At 42.0% G+C, this 27,301-nt stretch overlaps 1 protein-coding gene across 1 annotated transcript in view; it reads right to left on the bottom strand.

Annotated features, from left to right (window-relative positions):
* Positions 1-27,301, bottom strand: part of LOC144768330 (ankyrin repeat domain-containing protein SOWAHC-like) — a 50,460-nt gene that overhangs the window by 19,074 nt on the left and 4,085 nt on the right. The window contains exons 3-5 of the mRNA XM_078651908.1: positions 26,165-26,226; positions 20,670-20,957; positions 9,829-9,966 (exon numbers count right to left, since the gene is read on the bottom strand). Coding sequence (XP_078508034.1) covers positions 9,829-9,966; positions 20,670-20,957; positions 26,165-26,226 — 488 coding nt within the window. The remainder of the gene's footprint in view (positions 1-9,828; positions 9,967-20,669; positions 20,958-26,164; positions 26,227-27,301) is intronic.

Here is a 27,301-nt window from a genome sequence, read left to right on the forward strand (position 1 = left end):
TGTATTTAGTTATGCAGCACAATATCCTTGGTGCAACAACATCAACTGTTGCATGGCTAAACATGGCGAGACCTATTGGCTATGCCAATGCTTGTTAACAATGCCCTTGCTGAAAGGCTACAAAGCAGTGCCCACTAGAAGTTAGTTGGAGTACATAAGCTTGCATGTGAGAACTTAAATGTGCTATTCCAGGCAATAAAGTGAAAGGTGACAATCATTAGTAAAATAAATGCATAAACCATTTCTTTACCTGTATAGTTGCTAAATCTCAGCCAAAATGAATAGTAGTCAGGAGGGTGCATAGTGGATTGATACCCCAATCTTGTACATACAAACACACATTCATGAGGTTATGGCTTTCTGGTTGGAGGCAATTAAAACTTGCACTGCTGACTAGGTTTAAGTGCATTGGCAAGGAAGTGAAATTATTTGTGGATAATGAATTTGGGACTTTCAGTTACAGAAGTATGTTGAAGTGTAACATCGGATTTCGAATATATTGTTAAATATGAAAAGGGGGAAAGAAATATGTGTTCTGAAAAGGCAGTTTCCTCTTTTATTGGCAGTGAATATGTAGACTTCATTAAAAGCATGTTTTAGTACGAGGCTGGGTTTGCAAATATATGGTGAATAAATATTTGTTAATTTGTTTATGAATGGTTACCTAATAAGCTTTTGATCAAACGCTTTACACTATAAACCAAAATAGACGCTGTATATAACAGGAGAGCTAATAGTGACAAAATTACATTTGTATAATCTTAATTTGTGTAATAATGAATTTTGCACTGCTTTTGTGGTTTTTATTACCCGAAATAAAGATATTTGACTGACTGACTGACAAAATTACCCACAGCATCATAGGGGTGAACAAAGCTGGCAAGATAGGATTCCCTCGGGCTCCAGCTCCCAACACAATCAGGCACAGGAAGCTTCTTTTTCGTTAAAACGATTTGTGAAAACACTACTAGTGTATAAAACAGAACGGTAACATGAATCCTTAACCCTGGTTTGCTGCATGTGAGAAAAGTCCAAACTCACTCCTTTGGCACGTGTGCCTTCATGGATTACCTTAAAAAGAAAGCCACATGCTCTCCCCCTCCTAAACAAGGAGCCGAACCAGCTGTGTGGGAGAGCTCTGTGGGAGGGGGTGCAAACATGGAGAGCAGGCTGCTAATTAAACAAGGGCGGGCGAGGGTGAGACAGGCAGGGGAACGAGAGTAGAGCAATATAAACAAGCGCACGCGGCCACGTTAATTACAAACAGATGGACCCTGCGCGCCGCTGCTCGCTCCCGGATGGTGGATGCCACCACAAGTACGAGTGCTGGAAAAGAGCAGACCGATTTCTAAAGGTCACTCCTAGAGCAACGCTGCGCTATGCTCGACCTAAAAAGGGAACAGAAAAGAAAGAGTGAGCAGAAACGAAAGTGTGTTCATGCATAAACTATTGCGCCAGGAGGTATTGCAATGCCATTAGGAGAAAAAGTGGAGGGAGCGGTGGTGGGGGGGGGTGCGGGTAGGACTGAGAGGGTCAAGAGGGAGGAGGTACAGGGGGAGAGACCCCCACCACACAGGCGCTGCTTCACTGGCCACCAATGGTTATAGACACTAAGCTGTCAATCACCCAACAAATTCATGTAGGCACTTCCAATGCCAAAGTACTACATCTAGGAGCAGGAAATAAACTGATAAATAGATTGCAAGGAGTGCAGAATGCTGCAGCAAGACTGGTTTTAAACATCCCCTAAAGACAATCGGTTCAACAAGGCCTGACACGTTTGTATTTTTTACAGGTCATGCACATAGTTAAATTTAAGGCTCTAATGATCACCCACAGAGCCTTATACAAAAAGGACCTTTGTATGTCCAGAAGAGAATAAACAAATACACACAGCTTTGAACACAAAGCTCAGCAATTCAAACTCTCCCGAGTGCCCCCGGATACACAAGGCGGGAGCAGGTAGAAGATATTTTGCTACTCTCTGGAACTACCTGCCCGAGCATCTTCGAGGCATAGATTCTGAAACTGTTTTTCAATCAAATGTAAAAACCTGTTAGTTTAGAGAAGTGTACAGATTGTTTTCGGCAGAGTGTAATCGTTATCATCTTCAGTCTGTCTGCCTGTTTTAGGGCCGGGACGCTTCCTTTAGAAGCAGGTATTTGTGCTTGTACAAATTTAATTTCATTCATTCACCAGTGAAATCAGCACTAATGATTACTAATGTTACAGAACAGATTTACTATGTATGCACCTGATCAATATCTGTGTTCATAAAAAGAGACTATGTACCCATTGTATACATGAAAAATTAATATGGTAATGCGACCTGAGCTAATATTTTATTATTTTATTAATTAGGTTATCATATATTGTCAGATAAAATTGATGTTTTGTCATATTCAAACCAAATGGTAATTTCAAAGGTGAAGCAGTACTTTGAATCATGGATTTGCTCATCAATGCCTTTTGGGATTTGATGCTCTTTAGTCTGGTACTCCTATTTAATTTTATTTTAATGATCTACTATATACTGACCAACTGGTTCATTGATTGCAGTGCTGCTATTTTGCATAGTTTTTTACTACAACAAAATCCAAATCCTAAACATGGCAAGCATCAGGCTTAACCAAAAAACAAAAGTAAAACCAATTTTAAAATAATTGTGAAGTTGAAAACTTAAACTATAGTAGTAAATGCTAAAAATATTGTGTTAGAAACCAAGCAATATGTGAACCAGACTACAGACGTTACACAAAATGGCACTGTCAGAATCAAGAAAAACAATATTTAAGCAAAGAACAAGTGAATCTACACATTGATGAACCCAGCATATAGATAGAACATCAGAGGACAAACACCTAAACGGATTGGTAGTAGCAAAAATATAAGACAGCACCGGGAACATCAAACCTGGCAATACAGAATCTAGGACTCGAATGACCAGCATGCCACAAGAGCCTAAATCACAAAACATGCACACACCACTATGTCTACAAGACAAGACTTGAGAATTCGGCCAGAGTCCTGAAGTCAAAACACGTGCACTGCCAGGGCCCAGCTTCCAAAGATGTGATTAAACCACTATAGCCAGAAAACAAGACTTAGTAAATCAGCAGCACCAAAAGACGGAAGACACCAACTGAAAGCTATAGACCAGAATCCCAAATGCGAGTACATTACAGGAGCCAAGAATCTGCTGTGTGTGGCAGGTCTTGCCTGGTAATACATGAATGCAAGCAAAGCCTGATTATATGTAACATGAAGGGCACTAACTCTTTAGAGTGAGTCTGTAAAATGTTTAGGGCCTGGCAAATTAGCATTTTGGACAGTTTCACTGACAAAAATGTTGTGTGCAAGATCACTAGATTTTAGCTGCAGATTGACATTAGTCGGAGTAACAAAAATAACACAAACACGGCCAAAACACATAAAAGAACCTAGGGTAATATCAAACAACCAGAGACCATGGGAGTATATAGCCTCAGCCAGATGGTAGGACTTGAACAGCCAAAGCACAGAGCAAATAAGTATACTTCAAAGCCATGAAAACAAAACATGGCATGCACTAATGGGACTCCAAATCCCAGACACAGCCGTGCACCAGAAGCCACAAGCTAAAATGAGAGCGCACCAACAGAATCCAAATCTAGGATGTGTTCACAAGACAAAAGGTCATAAACCAAGGCCAGAGCACATAAACAAGAGGACCTAAAAAAAATCCAGTGGTCAATGGTGAAAACTTAACCAAAGGTCATATTCCTAGACAAAGGCATACTATGAGACAGGCACCAACACAAGTGCACCAGAGGAGAAGAGAACCCAAAATATGCTTGAAAGTACTGAAGTTTAAAACCAAACAGGTGCGCGTACGTTACTAAACCCTATAATCCAAGACCTGAGCAATACTGCCAGTCCCCAGAAACCAGAGGTTACTATGCCCACATGAGCACAGTACCCATGCATGAACCGAATCCTTTGCCAGAATGCAGAACCCGAAAAGTGAGCACACTACGCTCTTCAACAAAAGCCATGAACACACTAAAACCCCAAGATTTGAGTAAACTGCTAGTAAACAGCATGAGATTCGAGCCCATCAATGGAGCCAAAACAAAATAGCGATATGCACCAGCCGAGTGAGCAACTAAAACAAAACTGTACTGCCAGCGAAGAAAATTCTGGCTGCAAAGCACAATCAGAAACCAGAACACATGAAATAAGCCTTCTGGTCACTCATGACACAGGTGTACCAAAACTACAAAAGAAACTTTAGCATACTGTCAGTGTCCAAAATACACAATATAAAGTGCCAAAACAAAATACCTGAGATATCAAATCCTGCTATAACCTACAATTGAAAGGCATGAACGCACAACCAGAGCCTCTCAAGATACCGTCAGAGCTAGAAGCAAAGTTGAAGGAACAATACTAAAGTGATGAGAAGTAGCAAAGCACCTCAGAAATTGGTTAGGAGTGCACTTTATTAACACCAGGAGTTAAGTTTAGCTGATTTGTAGAGTGCACAGCTGCCCCAGCAAAGGGGGCGTCCCGGCGCTAAAAGCAATAAAGGCTGCCGTCAGCAAAGAGCCCATCAAAGCAAGCGAAAGAGAGGCCCGAGGACCGCAGGGCCACAGAGACAGACAGAGGGCATGGACTACCAAACCTAGGGAGATGGGAAAAGATGAGTTTTCAGTGCTTTCCGAAATGACAGGTAGTTATCTAAGCTCCGGATATGAACAGGAAGGGCGTTCCACAGCTTAGCTGCCAGATTGCGAAAGGAGCGTCCATCGGCGCGAGCCCTCCTGACCCAGGGGACAGCTGCGAGGTGTTGACCTGCTGAACGAACGCGACGAGAAGGGCCTTAGGCGGAGAGCAAGCCGGCCAGAATGCCAGGAGCAGGGGAGCTCAGGATCCTGAACGCAAAACAGAGAGACTTGAACTCCACCCGTTTAGCCACTGGCAGCCAGTGAAGCTGACGAATAGCGGTGGAGGTGGAGCAGCTCTAGGCAGGCCTAGAAGAGTTCTGGCGGCCACATTTTGGCCTCTGCAATCTCACAATCTCCGTCTTGTTAGACCCCAAGTATAGCAGGGGAGCATTCCCACAGTCGGGGCCCGTGGTACACTAAACGACCCACCTGCATCTCCTCCACAGGCAACCCTCACTTGGGGAATGATTCATAGGCAAACAGCCTTGCCTGCTAACTAGATAAGAGGACTGGATCAACACACCTTTCCCCTTAACAACAGAAGAACCAGGAAACTATAAACAGGACTGCAAACAGATTCGTAAACATAGATTGGTGAACAAGTTTGCATAAAATAAAACTTGAAACAGTTGTTTACAAATTACAAGGGAGGATCAGGGATGGGGAAGCAGGTCATTTTATACAATATATAAACAATTACAATCGACAAATAGTTTGTTGCAGAAGAGCTTCTGCAAATTATTTCATTGCACACTAATATCTTATGATTAAAGAAAAATATTTATTCTTATCTTACACTTTTCTAGCGCTAGGAGTGACAAAAAAAAACACATCTTATCCTCGTCCACTTCACTCAAAACCTCTTTCAAATGGTGGCACACAAAATCAACCTGTCACAGTGCCGCTGCTACCTTTCTTTTTTCCGTCTCATTCCACTGTTAGTCTGCACCACACTCTGTGACATGCAGATCACCTGTGCTGGAGATGAGCCCTTAGCTTATCCTTTCTGTGCATTCCCAGCAATTAATGGTGACAAACCTATGCTAGTGTTGGAAGTCATTCAAATAGCTAATTTAGCTTATCTGCGATTATAGACCTCAAACTGAGTTTACTAATACTAACTGCGACTGGTCTTTCAAAGTGCGGTTAAAGCGCTCAACTAACCCATTAAGTCTAGGATGTTATAAAGACCATGCTTGATGCTGTGCACCTCCAGGAACACTTATGTCCTTCATGGCTAACTGCAGCCTATTGTCTGCAATGAGCTCAATAGAACAATACTCATTCTTGAACACCTTTTGTTGGAATTGGATTGCAGATTGTGTGTTGGCATTATTCACAAGCTCAACATCAGGCAACTTTGTCATGTACTTGATAAGCACAATGAAATATTTGAAGCCTCCAGCAACACACTGATTGTAACTGGCAATGTAGGTGTTTTAATAGGAATGACTAGTGAAGGCATAGTCATTTGAATATTTTCACATAAAATGCATGTCTCATTATCCCTCATAAAACACCCAACCACTCTGGGCCACCAAACATCTTCTTGCACCTTGTGTTTCATCACATGAATGACCATGTGGTCTTTGTGAGCTAACTGCAGAATTTTTTTTTCTCAGCCAACTGTCCAACCCTTTATTTTTCATCACATGTTAACTATTGCCCCACTTGCACCTATACCGTCATTTGCTGGGCAAATTTCTTACTTCTTTGGTCATCCGTTCATTGGCCATGACCTGATTTATTTAAGAATCACTTCTCTCCTACAATTTCTCCGCGTTTCCTCACCAAGGTCTCCCTGCAATATTCCCCCAAGATGATAAGTCATGTACGCAATTTCATCATTATCATTGATATTCTCACATAGGTTCACACAGAAGCATCCTTGAAAGAACATCTGCAACCACATGCCTTTTACCAGATACATATTCAAGACTACAATTGTATTCTTGCAGGCGAAACATCCACTTCGCAACCCGGGGTGTGACTTCCCTCCACTTTGAATGCTGCATAAATTGATCGACCCTTTGTGGTCCATTCCCAGGATAAATGAAACACCCAAAATATATGGTTGGAATCCTGCCCCCACCACAATCGCAACAATTCTTTGCCCAGGAGGAAACAGTCACCTCCTCCTTAAATCAGCACAGCCCCAAAACCAAAGTTGCTGGAGTCCGTTACAATGATGTTAGTATCCCTAATATCAAAAGTTTTCTGCAGTCTTAAAGAAACTATTCCCATACAGACTTTGTCAAATGCATTTCAGCACTCTTTACTCTGTGCATCCCTTATTTCTTGAGCAACCGGTTCAAGTACGCAATCATTGCTCTGAAATATAGGACACATTTTGAATAAAATACAGTTAAGTCCAGAAAGGATCTCAATTAATCTCTATTCATAGGAGATGGGGCTTCCTCAATTGCTTTTGAAAATTTAATTTTTGGCTTCACATCCCTTTGGACATATGATATCTAGTATTCTACCCGCCTCCTCAAACTTGCACTTCTCATAGTGGAGGATGAAATCTCTCCTTCAAGACTGCAGTACTTGCATCAATCTGGCATCATGCTCCTAAGTGTTACTTCCAGACACCAATAGGTCATACTGAAATGCTTTACTCCCTGAATGTTTTTGAACATCTACTTCAATAATCTCTGGACTAATGAGGACACTGAAGCTTATTCAAATTGCATTTGCTTTTCGCAAAATGCCCCTACTGGTGTAACTCACAAGGTCAGATATTTTAAATCTTCACCAAGGAACAGTCAGTGATACGCATATCGAAAGTCGTGAACATAAGTGAACCCTTCAAGGTACACATCATTTCAGATAGTGTTGTCAAAGAATTGCAAACAATTCAAATGTTGTGATTGTTTAGATACACACATACAATTAATTGTAATTCTTGCCTTCCAGGCAACCGGGGCTAACCACTCAGACCCCTTGATGGGCTCTACAATATCAGTTTCTCATAGCTGGTCTAATTTTAACGCAAGTCTTCTCTTAAAGACAAAGATACTTTCCACACTTTGTAAACTAGAGGTCTTGCTTCATCTTTTTAATAAAAATCTTATATTGAAAGCCCCTTTATTTGTCAAAATGTTCAAAAAATACTTCAGGGAACAATGCGATAATCATACAGCCAAATTTAGATTTGGAAATTAATCAGTCGAGACGATTAGGGTTTAGAATAAAGTCCAGTTCTCCGGTCATTCCAACCCAACAATATGATCCCTCTTTCGCAACATAAACCACACGTGACACACCTCCAATCAAATTCTAACGTTCCATCAAAATCATTATTTTGTTTGCGATCTGCTTGCTATTCCAGTTGCACTTATTTTCCATTTTGTTTTAAACTCTTTTTCACAGGAACCTTTGACCTCTTTGTAACACAAGGTATCAACAGGGGTGGAGGCCTCTCCTAGATAGGTTTCTGAATTTTCTATAGCTCTAGTAATACTCAAGATGTTCGCATGGTCAGGGTTTTCAGTGGAAAGAAACCTTTCCTGGGTTTTCTCATTTCACATTCTTTCAATTAGTTATTTTCGGATGATCTCAACTTTAAGTTCTAGATAATTACCAGTAGCAGATACATTTCTAGAGCAACAACAAAATTGTCAATAGATTCTCCTTGCAGCTGTTCTTAATTGGTGATAAGCTTGCCTCCTGTGCCCTCTTGAAGTAATTGCATTTTCCTTTCTTGTAAAGGTGACTTTTTAAAACCGATATACTTTCAGGGCCCAAATTGTGAATCAGGAGAGCTCTTCTATTTTTATTGGTGAAAGTAACTTCATACATGGCATTTAAGTAAGCTCTGAAAGCGTCTTTTCATCTTGACCAGTCTACTCGGGGCGTACCTGCTACGATCAAAAAATGGGAGAGTGGCGGAGATGCCATCCATAATCCAAAGAAGCGAACATTAATGTCCCATGTATGCACTGGAAACAAAGGTTTAAGATTGGAATCTAAATAAAGAATTAGTATATAACTTAATCGTCCAGTGTAGGAAATGGTTACCCTGTATGCTTGCAAACTTTGTCACTAAAACAGCATTGGACAAATAATTTGCTATGGTCTTGCAAGTGTCTATTTCACAACAAGAGTAACTGCAGTACTGGCAGCATTTGTCCCAATCTAAAAAGCCAACATGGTACATGTGACATCATGCTTTGCGCAGACATGTCGTATGGCGCAGACATGTCATATGATGCAGGCATGTTAACGTACAGGAGCCGCCTGATCGAAGGCGGCTCCTCTGCATGTTCCGATTGAACCCCGCAAACTTCTTTTCAAGGGTATGAGCAGCTTGTGACGATTCTTTAATACCTGTGGAAGGACAGCACTCAGTTTTTATAGTTCTTCCCTGCGGACGTAAGTGTCAAGATCAAAACACCATTATCTGCATGGTGAAAAGCGGGTGGTCGGCATTGCAGTGTTTCCCTACCCTTGTCTCCAGTGACAAGCAGTGAAGAACCTCAGAAACTTGTGGGAAGTGATCTTTACTGATATAAATTAGAGTACACTTAATGACCACCATCACCTCACACACAGGTAACAGTCACTAGGGGAATGTCCAACATATAAACATTCTTGCATGTTGACCTCATAGGAGCAGGACTGCATGACAGATTCTAAATACAGCTGCAGGCGGAAACCCAGATTTGAGTGTAAAAATAAAGACAAGAACCAAAAATGGGGAATGCAAAAGCAGAACCCATTGCCCTGGTAGATTATTACCAACATAGGGCAGAATCAAAATTGTGAACACACCAGTATAGCCACATCCCAAGACACAAGCATACAGCCTGACCTTAACTGAGGCATGAGTGCATCCAAACAAGAGCTTAAAACCCAAAACACAACTGTACCACCATTGCCAAAACACGAGTATGCACTCAACAGGTCAGCTCAATGCAAGCCTACTTCCCAAGCTAACACCAAAACTTAATTACCAACAAAGCAAGAACATAATACATGAGAATGCCTCAAAGAACAGGTTGTGGCACAGGTTTTTAAGATGGAAAAGCAGTTAATTTCAACCAGAGCTGTGTAAAATAAAATTAGTTTACATGGACAACACAGCAAATTAATTAGTTGTCAAATCAATGCTACATACTTTGGGGCTGTGCTCTGCTTCTTCATCCTCCTGTGATACTGCTGATTGACATTTGGCACCTCGGCCCTCCGGAGAGTCTGGACTGCTAGATGGACGTTCCACAGGATGAGCCCAGCCAACGCTATGAAGACCTGTCCACTATATTGAGAGACAACAAATTAAAAAAAGGGAGTGTTAGCATGAGAGTACCAATCAGCAAAAAATGAAGCTTGCTCACTGCTCACTAAAACGGATACCATCATAGCTAACACAATGCCAATGAGTTACAATAGAAAAATAAAGTAAATATTATCTGATCTGCCCATTGACTAAAAAGAGGATATTGTAAAAAGCATTTTGATATTTAAAGTGCACGTTTTATCAGCTCATATGGAAATGTTTGCCTAGCCAGGACAAATACCTTAATAGTTTCTCAATTGTAAGAGGATTTAGCAGAGACCATGCATTTACAAAAGTTCTACAGAGTGTAGTGGGGGGCGGGAACAGGACATTTTTCATGGAGGCGTAACTAGCACTAGACCTGGATTGGCCATACAGGACACGTGGGTGGATATTTTTGGTGGGGTACAGTAGGCTGCTTTCATGGGTGTGTTGGGTGGAGGATCCTGTTTCCTGAAAGCCTCCCTTGGAAAACAGCCTACACCTTTGTGTACAATAATCTCTTTTAGTGTGTCAAACCCTGAAATAGGAGACTGGACTCACTCAGTGAAATATGGGGCACTAAGGAGATCTGTTGAAGTGTATAACTTGGATGTCTTACCCCCGCAACACACCAGATCATTCCAAAAGTCACAACCACTAAACACGATGGTGCAGCCCTGCTCCTAATGTCGCCACCCCTTCCAGTTCTTTCAGTGGGGTTGGTTGGTCGGTCCCTGATGGACCCTACTGAAGCACATCAATGACGGTTCATAGCTATGATACAGCGAACTGCTAAAGATTTTCTTCTCTGCATGTGTAATGGTCTGCTCTCATGCTAATGTGCTGCAACATTTCCTGAGCCACGCTTACACCAAATTTTCAAATCTCTTGCATCTCATGCAATAGGCCTCATATAAGCCAGACAGCAATCAATAGAATTTCAGCCATGCTCTCCACAGACCAATCTAGAAAACCAATACTTATCCTCATAATGAGCTTGAAGCCTTGTATAAAATATACACAGTATATTGTAACTCATTAGTCTATCCCTTTCGCAGGGATAGGGAAGTACAATGCAAATACCTGTATAATACCAGCAAAGTTCCAGAAAATACAGCTAAGATTACAGTGGGGGGTTTGCTACAGCTAACCACATACCCGAGATAAGGTAGTGCCTGATTGCTACCAGTAGAGTGACTCAAGATGAGGCAGTACCAGGCCTAATGGCTCCTCCAGTGCCTGAACCTCCTATTATATAACCAGCAAAACCACCAGGGTGCTAAGTAAAAATCAAAGCAAAGTCAGAAGCAAGAGTGTGCTAAATTTCACAGCCAAATTACACATTTTAGCTTCACTTGAAAATGAAAATGGATACCTTTGTTTTTTGCCACAAAGCTTTGATTATCAACTCTTGCTTTTAAAACCAACCTCATCTGTAGTACCCATAAAGAGGAAAATACATGATTTGCTAGCCTGTAGGGGAATAGATGTATCAGGACATTGTTTACCATTACTACCAAGTTGGCCCCAAGGAAGCCACACACAGGTGGTCGCTTCTTTCAAAATCAAATGACTTTCATCTCTAATTTTTTTTACCGCAATCTGAAATTCAAAAAGCCACTTCAAGAACTGCAGTAAGATCCTCTATCAACGGATTCCAAAGAGTAGTTCTAATACTAAAAAAAAATGTGGAATTGATTCGGAGTAGCAAGTGGATTTACTACATCTACACCAAATGTTCCCACTTCCAAGGATACTTCCATGGCTGACAGGGGTATTTCATGAACATATTCAAAATAGTGGCACAAAGAACCAAATTCTACACACAGCATTTCCCCAGTGCCTTAAAGAGTGAACAACCGCATGTGGTGACATCGAGTCAGTAAATTCACAACAGTTGGAGATGTGAAAAGGGCAATGACAGGAAGGCTATAGAAAAAAGATTTGGAACGACCACCACCACAGCCTGGACAAAAAAAACCTAATTTCAACAAACCCCTCAAGGCACTGCTTCATGAGCATATTTGAAAAATGGCAGCTGTTGGTTGCCAAATAATAATTACCTTCCTTAGGGTTTCTTAATGACGGTTCTGCGCCCCAGCTAATGGTTGAATTGGAATATAGCAGACTACTTTCACAGCCTTACTTACCTTCCACTACCATAAACAGTGGATTGCTCTACTCCAGCAGGACTAACCTGAGGCGTGAGGTGCTGATCTGCATGATAAGACCATACCTCAGTCTGACAGTCTTTCAGAGATGATATTGAGATATGAGAGGACTCTGGACTGGTCCAATTGACTTTTCAGTCTTCAGGGAGCACACGGCCTCTCATCCCTGCACAGTTCACGCCATTGGATTCTGGTAAATGCAGTACGCTTACTTCAAAGTTGCTGTAGTTTTTCACCAAAGTTGGTGCAGGTAGTGCTGTTATCGTCAGACACGTGTTTCTGGGTTTAGCCTTTCATTAGTAGCGAGCAGAAGTAGTAGAGAGCTGAGAAAAGTCATCTGGGGTTGCTAAAATGAAGACCACTCCACTTTTCAGTCATTGGCCCTTCAGAATACCTCTTAACTTTCCCTCGTGTGCATCATCACCTACCTTGAAATAATTGTCACAGTGCTAACATATGAAATGCCTTTACAGACTGTAAGGAGGTTACTACTGTGAATCACAACACGTCTAATCACCTTTTCAACTATTTGAGGTCGATAAAATGAGTACCATTGAATTGGGGAAGAACACATCTCTCATTCAGTGCCAAGATGCTCTAATGAGTTAAAGAAGCACTTTACAAATACACATGCCATCCTAGAAATGTGCCCTCAGAGAGATTAGTCTGAAATATCACTCTCACTGAACTAGCTATTTTGGCCTTTCACAGCTAGTAGGGATACCACTCATCATGCTGCAACACCGCTGGCTCTGCACGAGCCTGGCATGTGAAGAATACCTCACAACAAGTGACTACTCCAGTCCTACTGGCATTTCAGGCATGTGGTGAAAAGTGGATGGTGAATGCTAATAGTCTTGCACACCAGAAGGGGGCCTGGCCCTCAAATCAAACAAAGATCAGGGTGCAGTAATGTAACACTGAAGAGGGGTAGGATTAAAAAACTTTTCCTGAACATCATATCTTGAGGTATTTTCCAACGTCATGTTTGAAATACATCTTTGTTTTGCAAAAAGCTACCCACAGAGTAATGGCGGTAATCACCAATCTAGATTTTAGGATCAGTTTAACGTCACAGATTAATACGCTTTCGGCGCATCTCCAATAAGGAGTCACTTATTATTGTGCATTATAAATCTCCAAACTCCACAATATGCACATTCACATGCCGTCAAACAAACTTTTCTTGGGCTCAGTAATATATACACACCAGCTGGCTTCTCTGCACTTAAACCTCATGCTCTTCAGAGAAAAATTATATAATTTTTAAAGCATTCAAATACAAAACACATGCAGCCAATCACAAAGGAGCACACATCCACTGTTCACAATCAATACATCTTTGCCCTGGCCCCAACAGGACCATGCCTCTCACGAACGAGCATAACAATGGCTGCACAGTGCTTCCCCAGGTGACAAAACCAGGCCACTGCCAAATGGTCCTTTCATTGTCCTTGGCTACAGGGCAGCGTCAAGCAGAGAGGCAACTGGCAGTGGTGGGCGACAGTAGGTGAGAGGTGGGCTTAGAAAGTTCCCGCTTCAGGAATGGCTGCAAGGTCTTTTGGAGGCTGAGATAGTAAGGTAGTCTCACCCTTTCCCAACTAGTTATAGGTTGGCGTGGGGTCTGTGATGCTCAATGACCCCACTCTATGACGACATGGGAAAAGGTAGGGAGGTAATGATATTTTGGCATGCAGACATGCTTGGGCTGATGCTCATTCCGCCCAGGGCTGCTGCAAAAAGTGAGACTATTGTGCGTCATCTGGGGGTGTACCCAAATGATCCGACATAGGCACAGGCCAGGTCTGTAGTGAAATAAGTCCTTGTGCATCCACGATGTCTGGCAGAAGAGCCCTAGTGCATGTGTCAGTGTAAGTGCTGCCTGACCCTCTGGTAACATGACGATCGGAGTATGACACCAGCACTGAGGGAAGGCACTGGTAATAAGGCATCAGGTGTCTGCCAGCTACGTTTCCCTATTTTAATTACCACCCAGACTGAATTAAATGATCACAAAACACAGTGCGTATTGCAATTATTTACTAGTGCGGATGGCACAAAGCAAGCAGGCGGAGCCCGCCAGCTCAAAGTAAGCACCTAACCCTGCTTGATATTCAACACAACAATCACTGGTAATGCTGAGACAGCTTCCACTCTCTTACCATCCCACTCCAGAGCTCACAAACCCATACGGGACCCCTACATCCTCACCACATTCAAGCAACTTTTTCACCATCTAGAGATAATTTAACAAAAACCCAAATCAGCCACAGTCTTTCAACTGTACCACACAAACCATCATAAAGTTCTCATCTCAGCCCAAAACACGAATTTGTGCCAGAAAAATCCACTCACTTCAACTACGCCAAAGAACTTCCCGAGATAATACAGACCTCGAACTTGCCTGCATCGAGTTCTCACATACCCTGCCCATGATCTCTGCAACAATGTGCACAATTTCTTTATGACCAAAGTGCACTACACCGCAACCAATGTTTCATTCAAACGCCAAATTAACACAGCCAAGAGTGTCAACATCCCATTGTGTATAAGCAATGAGACCCCACTCCGCCTAACAATCTAGCCACCGGATCGAGGTGACAACATTTAGGGCAGTGCCAATATGACTGGGGGAATAGATGTTGGCTCATCCCCGCTGTTACTTGTTGAAGTACTGATCAGCCCTTTAGGGTCATTACCCGCCATTTCAGAACTCTGCATCCTAACGAGCCCTAAAGGCTCTGCTTGCTCCAGACCTAGATCTGATTCTAAGTTTCACAGAAGATGATATTTATTTTATGTTTGGAGACCCCTTGAAGACTCAAGTGTTGAAGTCCCGACAGAGTGTTAAGTTCCAATACCGCAGGGACTGACTCAAAGTAAGCCTTCAATGAAGGTGGTGGTTTGACCTCCGTGACAGGCTTCTGTGCTTTGGAAATATTTTTTTTTCCCGGTCCTCTTGGAAAATTTTGCCTTGGACTTAGCCACCGCCGAAGGCAAAATATCTGTGGATGCGTTTACAGCGGCCTGCTTCCCACCTTTGCTTCTAAGGGTGTATCCGAAAGCCTGGCTTCCTTGAAACTCGCTGCCTGACATACGCGGTGAGGGTACTATAAGCACTATCCTTCCATTAACAGTGTGACTGGCATTATTCAGCTTTCTATTTAAGGAGCTTTGGAGCCCAGTGCAATCTGGGATTCACCAGGTTCTACAGAGTGGACTAAAGACGCATTGACTATTCCGCTTCGGGTAGCAAATGTAAAATCTTGGGGTCAGTTAATGCCGGAAGAGGTCCTTTTGACCTGGGAAGAGATCTCTACTCTTACGCATGATAACTTATCTAAGTTTAAATATTTACAAATCAAGAGTTGGGCTCAGGCTATGGCAGTTGAAATTGGCGTTAATTCAGTTTTGGAGCAAATTTTATTGAAGAAAGCAAGGAGAATAAAAACATCAGTTCTTTATTGGACAATCCTGGAAGCAGAGGATGGGGATTTCTGTCTCCCGGTACAACTTTGGAGGAACGAAGTTCCAGATGTCGACTTGCAGAATCAATGGCAAGTATCCTTTGATTTACTTCACGTTACAGTGTCACCCGCCAATTTAAAGCGCAATCATCTTTTTTCTCTCCATAGAGTGTACTGGTCTCTGGCGAGGCTGGCCAAATTTTCTAAGGGTCCTATTCCCTGTTTCCCAAAGTGTTACCAGGAAAAGGCAGACAACCTTCACATGTTGTTAACTTGCCCAGCTTTAAGGAATTTTTGGTTTGAGGTAGAAGAAGGTATGAAAACGCTCTTCAATTTTGATATACAGGTTAGTATATCATTTGTTTTCTTTGGAATCTTTTCTAACTATGAGGAACTTCCTCAAGACATTAATAAATTATCTCTGTATTTAATTATTCTCGCTCGTAGAGAGATATGCAAACTTTGGGTTAGTGACACTGCACCTTCATACCTAGATTGGATGAGGGAAATTAAGCATACACTTAAACTGGATAAGGTAGCCTGGAAGAGAAGGAAGCATTTTTGGATCCCATGTATTAACTGGTTGGATAGGATGTGAACGATTTTGTCCAATGATTATGCCTTTTTGCAGATTGGGTTACCCTAAGCTCAGTTCAAGGGCTTGGAAAGATGGAAGAACTGAATTGAATCTATATTCTGTAGTACCGTGTGGTACGCATTGGGTATCTGCAGAAAGAGCATCCATTAAGATCTTCAGAGTTTAAGAAGGGGCCCCTCTGCTGCTGTGTAGGGGGTGGCAGGAATCGGTTACTCTGAGAATATCTTTTTTGGCGTATGAGGACAAAATAATAAAAAAAAACATTTAAAGCAGTGCTAACCCCACTGCCCCCCCCCCATGAAAGAAAGAAACCACCCTCCCCAAAGAAAATCATTATTATTCTATTAAATTGGCACTGTCTGAATATGTACAGACGTATTTAAACATTGCAGTTACAGTCTGTTACAATTTTAAAAATCAAAATCAAATACATGATTGGCAAACATACTATTCCGGTCAGGCAGACCTTACTAACGTGTAAACCTGTCCACAGTGTGACAAATGATACCATGAACAAACTCCAATGCCAAACTTTCTCTCTTCCCCTACCCTAACACATATACAGCAACACAGCATCTCTCTTAACCGCCTCTTATCCATTTGACAATGCAGACCCTTACTACATAACCCACATGCTGCACCACCACCACTAACTCGTACACCTTCCACCTAAACAGATGCAAACAGAATAAGCAACATGCCACTCCTCACAACTTTGCTTCTCTAGGTCTACTGCATAACAAGGTTACACTACAAAAACAACACAGCTCACCAGCTCACTCTCAACCACCACCTCCACCACCTACACACGCAGACCCATCAAAATGCCTTCATAGCCTGCTTGACGAGTAACACGAAACAGAACAGCTACACAATTGCTATCCTCACACAGCTAATACCAACACTAAGGTTGTGAGGCCCTTTTCACCAGATGCAATCCTACACCGTCTCCCTCCTGTAACTTCCTGCTCCTTTAGAGACCTCCACATAGCAATGTAACATTCCCAGACACAATTCTAGACACTGTTTAAAGCCTGAGAACACTAAACTTCAACCTGTGCATTCTGGGTGACCTCAAAATTAGGTTTGACAAACCCATTATGCCCTATCCGAAAACAATCATCACTGGCCTGACGCACTGAACCTGCATCAGATCGTCTACAAATCCACACGCATCGCTGGACACATACTAGATCTAATTTTTGCAAATACAGAACTAGTAACCTCTCAAACAATGACTACAGTCACATGGTCAGACCACCATTTGCTTGCTTTCCAACACAACCCAACCCAAAGTAATGCACCTAAAACCAGCTAACATGCATCCACCTATCAGCTGTGGAACAAACTCAATTTGGAACACTTAGAAACACAACTAACATCCAGTACAGAACTAGACACAATAAATTCTATTAAAAAACTTTAGAAGTGGCTACAGGAAGCTTTTGATAGCCTAATACCACTAAAAATGACAACAAAACAAAAGAAAACAAGCACCTTGGATAAATGCTGAGGTAAAAGAGATAAAAAAAACTAATTAGAAAGCTGCAATGTACCTGGCTCAAAACCAACTTCGCCTACAGAAACTTAACAGATTATACAAGTCAGTTATCAAAAAATCTAAGAAAAGGTGCTATTCAGACGGAACTCAAAATGCTAAATGTGCAAATAAAGGATTCTATCAAATTCTCCCTGAATTTTGAAAACCTAATTGCCTAGAAGGAGATCATACTATTACTTAAGATTTCACAGACAAACTGGCAAATCATTAAATAGCCTAAGCAGACACGTTGGACTCAAATTTAAAACAAAGTAAAAGCACCAGCATCAAACCTTTTCCAAAACAACAATCCAAGAATACTCTAACTCAGCCTCTCCATTCATTCCAACAAATTTCACAGGATGAATTTATGGACCTGGTCAAAGAGAGCAGGCCTGCCGGCTGCCCTTCTGACCCATGTCCATAATAAACCTTCACGACAATTCTTCTAACAACCTCTGCTGCCACACCTGTAAGAAGAATCAACAATTTCTTAACTACGGGAATATTTCCAGAAGAACTCAAAAAGTCATACATACGCCCATTACTGAAGAAAAAAACCTGGACCCCCTTTACCCGGACAACCAAAGACCGATTACAGATAGGCCTTTCCTGGGCAAACTGATAGAAAGGGCAGCATTCGCCCAGATGCCACAATTCACTGACGGTAATGCCATACTTTCAGACTTTCAAATGGGATTCTGTCCAGGAAGAGGCAGAGAATCTGCCCTCGCTGCCATCTAGGATGACCTTAAGAACACAGTTGACCGCAACGGAGTTGTTGCGCTACTTCTCTTGGACCTCTCGGCTGCCTTTGACACAGTTGACCTGGACTCTTTGGTAAAAAGACTCTAAAAACTCCGGCATAGCTGTGACTGCTTTAGACTGGATCACATCCTACCTTCACAACAGAACTCATTTCATCCACACCCTACCCTTTCTCATCCAAACCGTACTTCACAAAGGCTGGGGTCCCTCAAGGTTCTATCTTCTCACCCAAGCTTTTCAACATCTACATGAAGCCATTACCGGCACCAATCAATCAATTTCACCTCACATGCTTTAAATATGCAGATGACACGCAAATACTTCTTCAACTGGAATGCCCCAAAGAAATTGGAAACTCCCCAGTTTTTAGTTGTCTCAGAACCGTGGTTCAATGGATGGCATGAAGCCATCTCAAATTGAATGCTTCCAAAATACTTATGTTTGGCAATTGGCAAAATTATTGCCCACTCGCCGACTGGCCTGATAGCCTGGGAACAACGCCTAAAGTATCAAAGGAAGTAAGAAACCTTGGAATGACCATGGACCCCAAGCTATCAACGAAAGCCCAAGTGGACAAACTAGCAAGATCAAACTTTGTTACTATAAAAACTCTGTGATGAATCTTCCCCCCATCTGGGATTTCCACACAAGGCCCACATTACCATCTCTCTTGTTCTATCCAAACTTAATTACATCAATAGCCTCTACCACGGATCACCTTTAACGACTAATGAAAAGCCAACAATAGATTCAGAACTCTGCTGCCAGACTACTTGCATATAAAGCTGCAAGCCCACATCTCCCCTGCTTTGAAGGCCATGCATTGGTTACCGGTTGCCAGAAGATCCACGTTCAAGCTGATTTGTATCACCCACAAAGCGATACATAGAACAGGACCGCTCTTCATTAGGTATGAAATCACCAAATAAATTCAACAATGGAACCTCCGCTCTAGAGTGGCACCACGACTCAAAATCCCACCATACGAGAAAAAAATCAGGTGGAACATCCTTCTCTGTTCAGGCAGCCAAACTATGGAGCTCTTTACCCCCAAACATACGAGCCACGGATAACCACCTTATCTTCAGAAGACTACTCAAGAATTGGCACTTCCCCACATAACCACCATACGCAAACATAAATATACAGCATATCCCTCTGTATATAAGCATTTATGTGGACTATAGATATGTACCTACATAGGTCTATAACTTTGTATAAAGGTGTATAATAATTATGTTTTTAAAAATATAGATATTCGTTAGTTCAGCTTAACAAATTTACATATTACTTATAGTTACATTATTCTATGTTTTTAACATGTATATAAGTGACTGCATAAATAAGTAAATCTTTTATCATAACTTTTTATCTACAATTGCTTCACTACTGAATTACAAAAAAGAAAAACAAATAAATTAATTTAAAGTACAACACTTGAAAGCCTGAGTTTATTAAAGGTCTTGTGCTCATGCCTGCCACGCCCCCTTTCCGATAAGATGCGAGCGATCTGTATTAAAGAGAGGACTGTGCCAGCCTCTTGCCTCCTTCTGTAATCCATAATTGCTCTGGGCACAAAAAACGGACAAACACACCTGTCGCACCCCTAATGCACCTGGGATTGATTATATACTCCCAGGTGGCCAATCTAGGTCTCACACACACACCCTACTGAAAGAAAGGCCCTGCCTCATAGCAAAGGTTGCACCTAGTTGTACTCCAGACAGGACTCTATAAAAGGCCAACTTGTACGCGATTCTTCAACAAACCTACAGATGGCATACATATGAAATCAGACGATTCAGCATCTAGGCCATCTGGAATATCTTCAATCACTACTTGAGGGCAGACTGCAATTTTCTATGCTCAAGGAAACTCATGGAAACAGACATTTTCAGGATGACAACACTAGTGAATTATGATTATCAGATAGTGGCCAAAACCTCGTATTTGTGTGGACTTCATATATCATGGAAGCCGTTGTTAATTCCCAGACAGTCAAGCTGATATGCGGCACTGCACAAAACTCCTAAATAAAATTTAAAAATAACGAAACGCTACCCATTTGTACAGTGCATATTAAAAACAGACATGTAACGTTAAGCTTATAGCAAGAGTGAACATGCACATGTGCCATGATTTCCATGCATGCTTACCTGGGAGGAGAGTTGTGATTGGAGTACTGCAGAAAAGTCTTTCACCTGGGTGCGGGGAATGGCACCAAGGTGTTTCTCCTTTGGTGAAGTTCGTTCGGCTGGGGGACTGGGAGCTTGGACAGTAGACTTAGCGGCACGACTCTCGCCCTCCCATTGCACCAGGCCAGGGCCTGGTGGCTGCACTCGTGAGCACATGGGAGCAGGCACTGCGGCTACTGGTGTAGCAGTGGTGGCTGTGTCTGCGACAAGAGGTTGATACCGCTTCTTAAGGATCACATACTTTTCCCTCTACAAAAAGGGAAAGAAATCAAATCAACAAAGAAGATATCACAGCAAAAAACGACATAAATTTAGAGGTGCATCTTGTTTACAGGGGCACCCTCGAGGTCTGGATCAGTCTGCCATGTGACAGCCAGACCCACCCTAGGGACCTGTAACCTTCCTACACTGTCTGCTAGACCAACTGTTACCAATTCATTAAAAGATACATAGAGGGTACTTTACCTTTACCCAGAGGATTATTGCCCTCTCACCTCCTGCCTCTTTGTAGTGTTTGCAAAGTAATGCATTAGGGACTATTGTACATCTCAAAGGCACTTTTAATTATTACAATTTAAATTATTTCCCTCATTGATGCATTGTATACTGGAAGCAATTATTTTTGATTTGCATTTTCACTGCAGAAGGCTGTTTTTATTGTTTTAGTCAGGACTCAAACGCAAGCCAATCCTATTGGCTTTGTCAAAGCTCGTTTTAATTTCTTGCACTGCAGGTGCTCTATGGTACAGATTTGTTTCAATACAGTGACTGTTTTCACTCGCATCTTTTCTTATGTGAGACTGGTTGATGCACTCTATCCTTACTGTGAAGCGATGCTTTTCTAATGGCACAGTGTAACCGGCCTCCACAATCTTATATTGTGACCTTTTACTAGGAGTTCCCTCCAGCTAAGGAATGCTTGCCTCATACTGTGTGCACACCCTCCAGGAATGTGACCCTCCATCGTTATCATCAATCAGGCCTGCAAATTCAGTGCAAAGGGAGGAGTGGGCAGTTCCTGTGCGAGTAACACTTCATTCGCTGCAGCAGGGGCAAGCAACTTCCTGTGTACATTTACAGCTTAATTCGGCATGTCTAGGAAACAGTTCTACAGCAAAGTGCAACATTTCCCTGAAAGAGAAATTCAGTGACACCAGAAGTTTAAAATATACATTTTTTGTGCTAGCAAACCTCGGCTTGAAAGAGAGTGCCAGTGGCACACTACCTAGAGCACATGCAACGTACATGTTCCTTGGGATTTAAGTATTGCTAGCATGTAGCATCCGAGTGCTTAATGCGAATATATGGTTATGGTTGTATTTTTAGACCAAATGTACACCTCATACAGTATGGTTCAGGAGGTGCACACATGCAGCAGCTCTAGCAACTGCTGTTGTGTATTTAGAATACATGTACATTGGAATTTAGAACATTTATAAGCGTTCCCAGTTCAGAAGAGAAGGGCAGTGAGTAGGGTAAACCAATTTTCATCAGAAGCGCAGAAAATACGTCAGATGAAAATGCCAGGATTACAACCTCTGTGGATGCATTCAGCGAGTTATTACCCCGGAGAACATCTCCTTCCAAGCACAAGTTAACCACCCTACAGATAAAAGGACATTTTCTAAATATGCCAGTTCCTCTGAAAGCCTAAAAGGGCAGGGCAAGTCATATGTGCTTGCCTGACATGTGATTGAACGAGTCCTAGCCCAACCAGCCTCAACCCTGTCATCCTCCACAAAAGCATGAATGGCCATGGATTATTTCTTGGCACATATGCTACTCGTTTCCGTTGAGTTCTCATTAATATGAATGCCCTAAGAAGAACAAGTCACACATTAACACAACAAATGGAAAGCTCAATCAACTGGACATCCCTAGCATGCCTCGAAAAATCTACTCGCCCACACTCTATGGCGAATCAGATTTTATCAAGTCTAGCTATTTTTAGCACCTACTCGCCCGTTCTGGCGCATGAATTTAAGCTGCAAGGAACATGCGTTCCGTTCATTCAGAACGTGAATGAGCAATGAAGACGATTTTAAATCTTGCTTTTATCTTGACACATTTGCTATCTGTTCAAGGACACAGGTCAAAGGCCAGTTTTTCTTTTTACTAATTGTTTCTTCTCTTATCCTGGAGGTTTTTGTCTGACAATCATTGTGAAAAAGAAGGTTGATAGATGTCAGTTTTTTTTCTAACACAGAATATTTAAACAGCTTGTAAATGAATTGTACGAGTAATTCAGAATATATCAGAAAATACTAAATATTTTTTATTTATGATTCAGAAGTGTGATGCAAACAAAGATTTAAGTAGAATCAGAACACTTGGTGATGTGCAAATGACTAGTTTGCAGAAACTTGATTTTCAAACATTGTACACTATATAGTTTTAGCAGTAAAGCCACGTCAGTGGGAAATGTGGTGGCAATTTCCATGGAAAATCTGCTGATTGCAAATAAGTGTGCTATCACTTCATGCTTCAGGTATCTATTTATTAAAAGTGATAGTTTTTAAACATGATTTGAGAAACATTCCTTCTCCCACCCTGATGACAATGCAGTTAAGGAAACTAAGAAGCAAGTCAGGTCATGTGTATCCTGTATGTGGATAAATGTGTATTCTACATGGAGCAAACGTTTAATCTATTAGATCAAGCAAAATTGTTGTTTGTACAGCAGATATGCTGAACTTGGTAATTGGAGGTGCTCTCGTATGCGATAAAGAAGAAAATGGCGGCTCAGTGAATTAAAATATTTGCCCACGATCACATAATATGAAACCAGTATATGGGCTTAGAGCTTTAGAATCAGGTTGAGCAGAATATTTAAATCCCTAGACCTGCAGGTTAAGTAAATGTTTTAGGGTTTTTCAAGGCTTGCCTCGTCAAAGGTAGCTCAAGGCACGCACTGCGAAACTAGTTACAGAAATGCTTCAATCAGTAATCCTATTATTATTATCATTAATTCAACACACAACACCCCCCCCCGGCTTATTGCCATTAAGAACCAAGAGCAGACAAAAATAGCACCTAAAAGACCAAATAACATTTCATGGAGTACTTAAAGGAATTAAAATTAGCTACGGTTTGCAAACTCAAAAGGAGATTATTCCTGAAATTAAGTAGAGCATTTCCATGCTATCCCTTCCAGCTTACCCCCCTGACACATAACCCAAACTTCCCGCCAGGCTGGGTCAATCCAGGCTCTTTTAACTGGATGCAGGGCTGATCCCCTGCTCTATGTGGCTTTTTAAGACGATGGTGACTTAGGTTCATGGAGAGACATGGCCACTAAGTTCAGAAAATCCCTCAAAACCTGGCTAATCAACTCTCAACTATAGGTCTTCTTAACTCAGTACATCATTGCCATACTGTGACTAGCGCCAAGACACCCTCATGGGTAATCAAGTGCTTAATAAATGTTTACAACATAACACTGACCAGGCAAAACACCTATTGGTTAAGCCAGGGCCTACACTCTACACGCTCTCGACACGACAGGCCCTCCAGCGTAAGCCTACTCCCATAGAGGCATATCGTGGCTGTACCAATTCATTCTTTAATTCGTCCCTCTAAAAAAAAAAAACACGCTTTGTGCTACAATGGGAAAAGGAACTGGATGTCGAGATTCTGACGACACATGGGGTGCAATATGGCAGAGAGCGGCTAAGTCTTCGATTTGCATTAGTTCTTTTTTATTTATTTACTTGAGTTTATATATAGCTTTACATGAGGAGAGTTACATAGGTTACAAGTTACACATTGTTACAGAAGGTACATTGGTTACAGGTTACATCCGTTGGTTCAAGGCGTGTAGAAGGGTAAGGGGGTAAATAATGTACAGGGGTAACGGGGAGGGAGATTAAGCGGAGCATAGGCATAAGGTTATACAAAGCAGGCAGGGGGAGAGAAATTCAAGGGAGAGAGGAAAGGAATAGGGGAGGTAGGCAAAGGATGAAGGAAGGAAGAGGTGGGGGAGGGGGTAGTTACACAGAGAATGCTTATAAGATACTGACTCGTTAGTACCTCATGTCCATCAGACTTGCAAAGATGTTCAGGGGCTCCGACCTATGTTGGAAGGAGTGTAGTGAACGATGCACATTTTTGCACACTTGGTGGTCCTACCCACTGATCTGTACTTTTGGGGTGGAGATCCAAAGCACAATACAGACCATCATGAATCTCTTGCTACCGCTTGATCTACTAATCATCCTCTTTGGGGGTCCTGGGGCAGATAGGTTTTTTCCTTCAAAGACCCCCACAGAGCCGCCTGTTTTCTCACTTACTGTTAGACGCACGACTGTGTGTGGCCCAGATGTGGAAACAGTCTACCCCCTTCTCTGAATATTTGGTGGAAAAAGATCTGGTCACATTACGCCATAGAAAAATTAACTGCTGTTATACTGGATTGACTGGCAAGTTCAATGTCATATGACGCCCCTTAACGACTTACATACGAGGCCTGCAACTGGTGGGAGGGCTCCACATGAAGTCTAGAACTGCTTTTGATATGTACAACATGTCCAAATCTGACAACGACAGAGGCTCATCAGGAACTAACTTTCCAACTTGCTGATAGTATTGTATTGGAGTCGTTTGAAGGGAATGATGTTTTTCTGTATACGCTCTGAGTGACACTGTAATTAATGGTTGCTAACTGCCTGGGTGGGGGGCTCAGGCCGTGCTTTCCATTTTATGTAATTCTCACTGCTTCATTTTGAAATATATTGTGTCATGTTCTTTTTTGAAAAGGCTAAATAAAACAGTTATATTTTTTTTTTTTAAAAGAGACTGTTCCAGAGCCTAGTTCACCAGGTATACATAGGGTGGCCGAGTGCAACCAGTCGACAATACTTTGCAACCACATATTCAGCTCTAGTTTTCTGTGGCATAAGATGGTTTGTCACGATGGATTAAAATCATGGCTACACATCTTTCAACTATAAGAATGGAGCAGATGGATTATTATCCTAGGGCAACTTCAAGAGATTTGACTTCTTTGCTACTGATCATGCCTGAACGTAAACGCGAGATTAACTCCTCCACCCTTCCTGCCACCCTCCACTCCTTTCGGAGGAGGACATTACAGAAAAAAACGGATCCACCCAAGGCTCTTGGTCATGATTACCACTTTCAAGTGGGTATCTCCCTTTGATAGCCGTAGGTCTGGGAAGTTGCTACTAAGATTCTTCCGCTCTGCACTTCTGCCTGGCCTCTCCACAAGGATCTTTTGCCAGCGCGGCTGTGAGGCGACCAATCTGGTAAGCATTGATGCACTGGAAGCTTGTGGTACTCAAAGATGTAAAGGTGGAGTGGAATGGAAAGGGCACTACTAGTACCAACATGTGGAGGGGCTCTATTCATACTCACACCTGCAGTGCTAGGAGAGATGGTGATGTTTTGCTACTCAAAGCTGGAATGGAGAGGATGAAACAGTGATGAGGCATACTTACATCTTCCTGTTTTACCACAGCCACTTTGTTGATGATCTCCTTGAAGGTTTGGCGGTGATGTGCTACAACAAGAATCAAATGCACAAGTGTGAGTAAAGACACCTTCATTGTTGGCAGTCAATTGGTAAGAGGTTAAACGAGACCGGTACTATCCACGAAAGAAATGGAGACAACAGTGTAGACCAAAGCCCATTCAAAACTCAGAAAGCAAAAGGAGGTAGCAAGCATTGTTCATTACTGACATGGTGCTTTGCAAACCATCTATATATGGCACTGTAGCCTTCTGAAGAAAACTCTCAGTCTTTCAGGCACTTTTTGTACGCAAGCCTCAAGAGAGGGTTTTTAAAGAGGGTGGGTTCTTTTATGACTGGGAAAGCCAGAAGCTGAAGGACTAAAACATTATAATATTCCACCCACCAATGGCAGGATATCCCAAATCACAAAGGAGGAAACAGAAAGACAAGCATTGGAATTCTGGTGCAGAAGATCCACGGAGCCACTGCCCTCTGTCATGCAAAAGTCTTCGATGGAGCTCCCAACATTTAATGTTCTAATCAAGAATTTCCCCTGAAATCATGTCAAGTGTTCAGATCAATGTCCTGATCTGAAGACAGCATCAGTTTGAAACGTTGCTGGCATGTGTATAAGATAATCAAAGGTTTACCCTGTTTGACGTGGAGATGAGGATCAGTGTAGAGTTGTTACATGCTCGGAGTGTGATGAATATAGAGAGGAGGCAAATTGTGTCAGTGTTAACATTATCACAAACAGAAGAGAACATTAGTAAATAAATATCTGACTTTCAATATGCCTAGTTTGCTAGTGTTTTATGGCAGGCTTGCAGCAGCAATATGAAAGGGAAACGTCAAACACTGGCTAATACATTTGCCATTAAATAGCGCGCACAACCTTCCGATATCATATTTGGGGTAGCCTCAAAAGCCTTCGTACTTATTTTATACGACAAGTAAATTAAAGCCTGGCGTGCCAGGCTGTGCCTCATATGCCAAGGACATCAGTACATGTCAGGGTCTGCCACCATAAGCCCTCATGCCCTGTAAAGCCATTGTTTGTACAGGTATATCCTCATATTAATAGGTGCAGCACAGCTTCACATGCCCAGGTGGCTTCATATGA

Source organism: Lissotriton helveticus, chromosome 7, assembly GCF_964261635.1.
Source record: "Lissotriton helveticus chromosome 7, aLisHel1.1, whole genome shotgun sequence".
Classification (NCBI taxonomy): Eukaryota; Metazoa; Chordata; class Amphibia; order Caudata; family Salamandridae; genus Lissotriton; species Lissotriton helveticus.